General features: G+C 36.1%; 1 protein-coding gene across 1 annotated transcript in view; it reads left to right on the top strand.

The window, feature by feature from the left end:
- The window catches only part of CFAP54 (cilia and flagella associated 54), a gene marked incomplete at both ends in the record, with an annotated part of 75,593 nt that overhangs the window by 46,931 nt on the left and 19,766 nt on the right, over window positions 1-8,896 (top strand). Inside the window, 6 exons of the mRNA XM_010085934.1 lie at window positions 1,136-1,262; window positions 2,638-2,793; window positions 3,991-4,099; window positions 6,646-6,751; window positions 7,500-7,595; window positions 8,127-8,268. Of these exons, the coding sequence (XP_010084236.1) occupies window positions 1,136-1,262; window positions 2,638-2,793; window positions 3,991-4,099; window positions 6,646-6,751; window positions 7,500-7,595; window positions 8,127-8,268 (736 nt within the window). The remainder of the gene's footprint in view (window positions 1-1,135; window positions 1,263-2,637; window positions 2,794-3,990; window positions 4,100-6,645; window positions 6,752-7,499; window positions 7,596-8,126; window positions 8,269-8,896) is intronic.

Genomic DNA, 8,896 nt, shown 5'->3' with positions numbered 1-8,896 from the left:
TAAAGTAAAGAAGTAATTAATCTTACCAAACTTTTTTATGCATACTCATCATGCATACTCATGTATGTAGTCTGTTATTTTAATACAATTCAAAAATATTGAATACTTGCAAAATGTACATTCATATGTGAAAACTGAAATAGATAGCTTGATTTTTTAAAGAGATGTGGAACACTCACTTTTCATTTGAAATGAGGGATGTGTTTGTTCTCAGCACCTCAGGGAGGACGTACATCTCATAAAATTCCTAACTCTTGAGCGGAATCCAAGTTGAACAATTTAGGTTTTTATCTTAACTTAGAATAATTTGAATTAGAAAATCTATATAAAGTAGCATATTGCTTATGATGTTTTAGACTGACAGATTTTGAAAGTCAGTATGAAGAAATAATTTGCAGGAAAAAAATTAAATATACAATTAAAAAAATAAATCTAAAGACATGAAATCTGTGAGAGGAATGTATAGTAATAAACCATTTACCTATTTGCTGATCCAAAAATAGATATGCACTACCTCAGTCTCTACCCGTTCTTGATACAGTTCATAAAGAAATGCTTTTGGATCAATTCTTTCCTTATATGTCCTAATACAGAAGTTTAATCCATTGAAATATTTGTTATCCCAAGTAATAAAAAAACACATGAATCACTTGAGACTCAGGCTTCCGCTTCTGAGACCTGCTAGCCTTCAAGAGGCTTAACAGTTTACAGCATGTCCCCGTCACCTTATTTCCATGAATGAAAAATTTGACTGGTTCATACATGTTATTTTCTTTTCTGGCCTTTGTTGGATGTCAGATTTCTTTGTAGAAATGACAGTTTCTTTCTAGGGCTTGGGTTACTTGGGAGATCTATTTCTTGAAGACTGATTTGAAGGAGTTTGCTTTTAGAAACCAAAGGCTAACTAATAAATTTGATCAAGAGTTCATTGAAATTGTTCATTTGCTTCCAAACTCCTCTATAAAGAAGACAAGTGCAAACTGAAGTAAAGGAGTTTGGGAGTATCAAGCCCTTTTCTAGTGCTCTTTTACAGGACATGTTTGAGTTCCAGGGTTTTGCAATACCTAACTTATTTTCAAACTGATATTTAATTTGTGTCTGCAACTCGATTTTACAAACCATACTCTTTTCATAGATTTTTGTTTGTGGAGAACCCCTTGAACAGCAAATAGAAGACAGTACATTGACTTGCCTCGTCCTACCTACAAAAAATATCTACTTGCCACATATCAACTTGCTAGCCCAAGTCAAAATGAGAATCGGTAAGAAAAGTGCAAGTCATTATTATTTTCAATTTTTCATTAATTTTCATTCATATTTTACGCAACAGCAGATAAACATGCATTAGAAGTGAATGTATAAATTGTTTTCATTATACAAATAAAATATTTTGAAAACCAACAGTAGATGCCTGATTGGCTCCATGCAGTGTGTATAAGCAAGGTACAATTCTTACAGGAACTATAATCAACATAGGCTTAAATATTAATGCTATAGCTTGATGAAACTAATGGGAACTTCAATTTTTTTTAAGTGGGAGTTAACAATACTTTTCCAACTTCTGTACAAAGTATTCATTCTGTGAAAACGTCCTGTATTATTCCATCTCTCTGGAAGCAGTTATGTGGGAACTAACTAATGATACCAAATCATACAGGATAATGGTCATAATTCTCTGTCCCAATAAAACAGTGTCTGTTATGGTTGTCACCCTTTAATTTAACAACTTCTCTTGATAACTTTTCTTTATATAGAAACTTGGAAATAATGCTGAATGTTAACAGAATATAACCTTTAACATCTGTCTGAGATTTGTTGCTCTATAACAAATATAGGGAAAGGAATATTGTCTCCATGTTCCTTCTGCTTAGCTTAATTTGGTGTGTTTCTGACTTATAATGGACTAGAAAATCTAGAAATCACTTACTGCACTTTGGTTCACATTGTGGAACAGCTTCAGAGTATTCTGGATTCTTTTTCAGGAAGTTATGTTCCAGGAGCCCATCAGTGCACCCCAACCACTACTTTGTATTCAGCCCTTAGGACTAGAATAGAGGTAGTCCAAAGTAAATGCTCTGAAATGCATCTGCTGTGGCTGTCAGGTCTTCAACACCAGCTGGTTTGCTCTAGAGATCCACTGCTACTGTGCTTTACTGCTTGTTAGTGCAGGCATGGCCAGACTCACTCATAGTAATGGCCACATTTGACCAACTCCTGTTTCTGAATCCACATTTTTTAAAGAGCCTATGAACACAGATTAAATAAAAGAAGCCTTTAGAACTGGTTAGTACAGAAGGAATTAGTGACTTTGGAAATTCTCAGAGAAGTTTAGGTTTTGCCTACAACTGCCAGGTGAAATAAAGTTATGAAGTGGCTTACTTGTAGTCTTTCCAGATAGTTTGTGAAAGGGTGTTGATCTGTGTAGCCGGAGCTCTTTTGGATGACTTTGGTAAACCTCAGTGGCATAATAAAGTAGTGAAACAGCATTATAGTTCTGTACTTATATCCATTAATCACTTAGATTTTTGGATTGTAACCGCAAATAACAATATTTCTTCTAAAGAAGTTGCTTCTTTTTGCATAAATTGGTTTTCTGTTAAATAATTGACTAAGAACTGTCTCTTTTATTTTCCTTAGGACACATGTTAGCTGAAAAAGTAGCTTGTACACCTGCAAGAGAAGATCCACTGCAATGGCTACATGCTCTCAAACATTTAGAGTCAGCATTGAAGCTCTGCAGAGCATCTGCGACAAAAAACTTAGATATGGAAGCTGAACTTCTTTTTCAGATAGGTAAATAAAACCCTTTTTATATGTCATGATTGCCTTCCTAGGCAATGTTATGCATGAGATGTCTCTTAAAATGGAGACCTTTTACTGTAAAAGTAGAACAGATTTAGATATTTCTCACCCTGTCTAGCTTCAGATCTCTTCTGTGTTTATGATCACACCAGTTCAGGATGCATTATGCAACAAATAATTGCAAAACTGGAGTAGAACTTCTCCGACCTCTATATCATCAGGGATCAAAGGGTGTAGGCAATGAGATTAAGGACACTGTAGAAAGCTAATTAGCTTACTTGCATCAGTCTGACCTAAAGAAGATGAGAGGCTCAGAAAGTATTTCTAAATGATTTAACAAAGCTAATGAATTACACAGTGTTTGCATGTATTTGGATTTTAGTGGCATAATATTTTGCCAGGTGTTGGTTTGTTAGCATCCTAGCCAGAAAGGCACTCAGACTCTGTAAAGTATCTCTTAAAATGCCATTTATTGGAGTTAACACTATGAAGAAAAAGAGGATAGTGCAAATAATCTTATGTCCCTTCAGATGCTGAGAACCCCAAGTTGTGCAGTATTGAATGGGGTTCCAATCAGGGTGTAACACAACATACAGGTCCTGTCTGTGGAAAGGTTGCCCCATTTTGGTCTTTTGAGCTGTTAGAGGATTTCCTTAAAAGAAAATAATTCTATTCATAATTTCTACAGTCAAACAAAAAGCGTATTCACCTAAGAACTTCTTGCTGTACTTTTACAGAAAGGGCAGGTGGTGTAATCACTGGTACTGAGAAGATGCTGCCAACAGGCTCTTCTATTACAGCTGGCTGGCTACATTATCCTATGGCTAAGGGATGTGCACAGCACAGCACAGACCTGAAGGCCACACTGTATGTGCAGCATAACACAGAACAGGCCTGTGCCCGTGCGTTAACTCCTCCTTGTACAATGGTCTTCTAGGTAGGATCACTATGCATTAGGAATCATTATGATTCCAAAATTTTATTATTTTAGCTACTCTATGAAATAATTTGCTGTACAAGCATTGTGCATTACATTTTAAACAAACTGGAAAAGAATTTGGTTAGCCGAAGAGAACAGGGGTAATGCATTATGTTGTTCAACTTTCCTGGAGGGAAAAACCGGTTGCATGTTACAGAACCAAAAAAAAAAAAAATGTTGCGAATCTGCTTTCTGTATTTCTTTCTTAGGTCAGGTAGAACGCCAGATAACTGAAGCAGGCAATGAGAAGTCATCTCGAGCTGTTGAAACCCTGTTGGAAGCTATAAAACTCAGCCAGCAACATGATCAAAAATTTGAGTAAGAAACTAGCTATATAACTTTCAAAATAATTTTAATCACACATGAACATAGTTTTTTGACAATTTTCTGAGATTTAGTATGGGAATTCTATTATGAAGCAACGTTTTGGAGAGTTTTCTTCTATTGCAGTATAGAAGAGCTACTGTACATTTATTTACCTATTTAAAACAAATGCTGAGAATATTTAAAAGCATATTTTACAGTATACAAAGTTACAGCTTTCTGTTCTGTTTCCAAATTTGTACCCCTTCTGTCAACACCAGGAACAGAGCTATCAATTAAACAGGGGTTTTATTCATATTTCAGAAGATGAGCTGTGGTCTGCCCCCTTCCAGATAACAGAAATCCAGCTTGAAAAGGTTAGCAGCCAGAAACAGGCAGGAGAACAGAGGCAGGAGGAGTATAGGAAATGTGTTAGTAACAGATATCAGGACAGTGGCTTTGGAATTAGTTATCAGCATAGAAGATGCCTGAAGAGCTGAGCCAAGCCAGCCAATAAATTCTGTCAAGCGGCTCTGATACATTGGACTTTAGGTTTTTTTTTAGTTTCTTGACCAGCCTTAATGAATAACGTGCCACGTCTGGTTAGAGACAGTGTAAAGGCAGCAATTTACCTTGATTGTTTGGGTATTCTGTTACTTAAGTTAATGAACCAGAACTCTGAATACACAAGCTGTAGCATAGTAATAAACCTCTACAGCACCCAGCATGATGCAAGATAGTACAGAAATGGACTGTGGTGATGTTTTGCAAGTTTAATTTGCTACACTCATTTAATTTGCTACTGTCTTTCTAAAAGAACATACAGCAACATTGATGGATCTTGGGTTTCTTGTTTTAGAGAACTAAACATCCCGATCACCTTTATACAAGCCCTCTGATATCTATGGGATTGTTTAATTAAAATTGTTTCTTGATGTCTCAAATCCTTTTTTTGTTAGCAAGACTAGAGAGTTAACTAAATTGTCACCAACTTAAGTGTAGAACTTGCCAACTTCCCACAGTTTGCCCTATCTTGAGCTGTACAGCACTCTGACTTTTGTATTTTGCATTACACAAATCATACCAAAGATGAAATTTATTGTACTGTATAAACAGCCAACTCTGTGCAATATGACTCTGTCCAGATAGTAACTCCATGAGCAGGACTTTGTTGCTATGCCTAGGAAAGCTAATTCATGTGGGAGATCTGGAGAGATCTACAGAGCTAGGAGCACCCTGCATAAAAAGACCGTTATAAACCTATAGGGAAGAGAAATGTTGGAGAAGTTCTCCAGGTATAGTGATTATCAGCAGGTCGAGGGAGCTAATTCTGCCCTTCTGGCCCTTCTACTCCCCTGGTGACAACCCACCTGGAGTACTGCATCTGGCTCTGGAGTCCTCAGCACAGGAAAGACATGGACCTCTTGTAGCAGGTCCAGGGGAGGGCCACCAAAATGATGGGAAAAAAGGAATGTAACACCTTTCCTGTGAGGAAAGGCCGAGAGAGTTAGGGTTGTTTAGCCTGGAGAAGGCTCTGGGGAGACCTTATTGTGGCCTTTCAATACTTAAAGGGGGCTTATGAGAAAGATGGGGACAGACATTTTAATATGTCAAGGGGTAATGGTTTTAAACTAAAGCAAGGTAGATTCAGACTAGTTATAAGGAAGAATTTTTTTACAGTAAGGGTGGTGAAACACTGGAACATGTTGCCCAGAAAGGTGGTAGATGCCCCGTACCTGGAAACACTCAAGGTCAAGTTGGACTGGGCTCTGAGCAACCTGATCTAGTTGAAGATGTCCCTGCTCATTGCAGGGGGGTTGGAGTAGATGACCCTTAAAGGCCCTTTCTAACCCAAACCATTCTATGATTTAGGCCTGGTTTATAACACTACTGAGAAAATAACTGAAAGGAGAAGGAAGCTTAGGAGGAGAACAGGAACTGGTAACCACAGTCTGTCTGAAGATGTAGAGTGTTCTGGTGCAGAACAGGAATCTGACTGGTCCTTGCTAGAAGTTGAAAGGGGTTCCTGAGAAGGTTCCTTAGCTAATCCCAATAAAGAAATGAAAGACTCTTTTGGTCACTGTGGGTATTTTTGCTCATTCTTGGAAGAGTTTGACTGAAGACCCTATCCAAATTCAGCCAGCCATATTTCAGGGAAACCAGGACAATGGATATATGCCTTAACTTTAGGAAGGAAGAGGAACCCCTACAGATTCTGTACAGAAAGATCACTTCCCTTGCAGAATTACAGTTTTCTTACTAACTATTTGTAATTTATTAATGGAATATTTGTTGCACATGATGCAAATTATATTTGACATACTCTTAAATCAGTGTGTTATTTGATAAGAATATCATAAGAAGGTTTTAGACTCACTAAGACTTCAAAACAGGATCACATGATTTTCTGAAAGAAGATACAGTTTAAGTAGATGATGAAGGCTAGATGAATGACTTGTTTCATGAGGCTGTCTGGCTAGTCTTGTGCAGGAGTCAGATTGTATCATTGTAATGTTTACTTTGATAGTAACATTCATTGATCTGTGTGTTGTTTCTTACAGGTTAATAAGAAGATCATACCTTGAAATAGCACTATTATATTTGCATTTTGCCACAAATAATGAGGATGTGTCACAGACTGATAAGATGGTGCCTTCCAAATCAAATGTATGTTTTCTGTCTTTTGGGTAGTGGCCTCTTCAGAGGAAATATATTTCTGTTTAGGACATTGTGCACCTTGCTGGACTATTACTTACAGTGACTTATAAATCATACCAATACTGAAAATCCTACTAGAAAAATCACATAAATAAATCATATAGTACAGCAGTATAATTTTATCTTGTTTGATGTTATTTCTCATGTTTATTGCGTTGAATGATAATATTTAAAATATATTTCTGTATAAAATAGGAAGAAGTAGAACCAACAGTGTTTTCATTTCTGATTATGTACTAATTAATTTGTACCTTGAAAAGAAAACATAACATTCAAACCTGGTTTTTAATTTGTAATAGTTATACTTTACCAGATTTAAATTTTTCAGTATGAATACGAGTTACAGCATGAGAAATATAAAAGACTTTATTTGAAGTGGCTACAGCATAATGTGTAACCCAAGAGAACGGAGGTAATTAAGATTCCAGAAAATGAAAAATTATAGCAAAACTGTATACAGTAGTGATCATAGTATGAACTGCTCTGAGAAAATTTTTACAGGACCAGCCAATTAGTATGCTCTGGATAATATTTTTAAATTTTAGCAATTAATCCATGGATTTACAATCAATGCTGATTTTTACAGCTTGCAAATAAAACAATAATTCTGTAAGTAAGAGGACTTATTTCTATCTTTAAAATATATTTTACCATAATATATTTAGAATCCTAATTATGAACTGGTGTATGATTTTAGGCTTCTTCTGAAGAACTCTCCTCTTCTCCAGAGGAGTCTCTGAAATCAGAAGGCTATAAAGTACGAGCCTGGATTGCAATAAGAGCAGCTACACAGGTTGGTTCAATATTCTGCAGAGGTAATTTTTTGCTTTTTTTTTTTTAAACTTCATCTTATGCTACTTACACAAGCAAACGAAACAATGCAAACAAGACAAGATTAAGCTTTCCTGAAATTTCTGGAATGGGTCTTATTTGAGGAAATTAAAATGGACACTGTCTGAGAAGTGCACTTAATCTCTGTTGAACAGATCTGACTCTGTTTACCTCAACTTTGATTCAGTGCAAATAAAAGAACATACTGCCTGATATGTGTGCACATGTATTTGACATGTGGGTAGACATTAGTGGCATCCAGGTGGGGATATCTGATTTGAAATCACTTATGTAGTAATTAAGCTGTCAACAGTAATGATTTATTTCAGTATAGTATGTACCATATGTCAGAGAGAAATAGAATATTTTCCTGACTTTTAAAAATACAGTATGTTGAGTAATTTTTTTTTCATCATCTTGCTGCTCTCAGATTTTAAAATCTGTATAAATATTGTAGTGAACTGGTTCTGCATAAAATAAATACTCTTTTTAGGTCAGTGAAGCTGTGCTTGCTTCTCAGCTATTAACTGGAATGAAGAGTGTTAAAGAACACAGCATGAAGAATGCAGTGCAACAGAAAATCCCAGAATTTGCTTCCATGGATCTTCTTGCTTCATACAGAGATTTCTTATCTGGTATTCTTTTATACCTAGTAATATTAGAACATTAAATAGCTAATAAACTATCTGTGCCATATGACGTAGTAATACATTTAATATCTATATATATAAAGTAAAATTTGGAAGTTAAAAGCAAAATCCTCATCCTACATACTAGTACAAAATATTGAGTAGACCTAAAGGATCTTTAAATGTCAGCCAGCGCATGTGTTCAATAGGTTAAGAAAAATTTCATTGTTTTCATATGGTGGCTCAGAAAGACAGAGTGCACCTACTGCCATACTTACAGAAAAACAGATGGACTTTTGTCATGGGACTTCCCCAGAATTCTAGGGTAGGTCTTGACCCCCCTATCAGTCATCGCTGGTTTTTTTTTTCCAAATACTGACTTAGAACAGTTTTTTTTTTTTCCCCTAGGTCAATTGGCTTTTCCTTGAAGATTTTCAGTTTTTCTTTTAATTTTGCAAAGACATGTTAGTGTTGAATAGCTTGTGTCTCCCTGCCCACGTACCCACACCACCTCCCACCCCCCCCTAAAACACCCCCCAAACCCAAACACCAAAACCAACAAACCCAAACTCTTGCAAAGTTAACTGCCTGGATACTGTATTCTAAAAGTCAAAGCCAGTAAAATAAAAAAAAA

Source organism: Pterocles gutturalis, unplaced genomic scaffold (genome assembly GCF_000699245.1).
Source record: "Pterocles gutturalis isolate BGI_N339 unplaced genomic scaffold, ASM69924v1 scaffold32405, whole genome shotgun sequence".
Lineage (NCBI taxonomy): Eukaryota > Metazoa > Chordata > Aves > Pterocliformes > Pteroclidae > Pterocles > Pterocles gutturalis.
The sequence above is the reverse complement of the archived record's forward strand: the minus strand, read 5'-3'. Positions and strand labels throughout refer to the sequence as shown.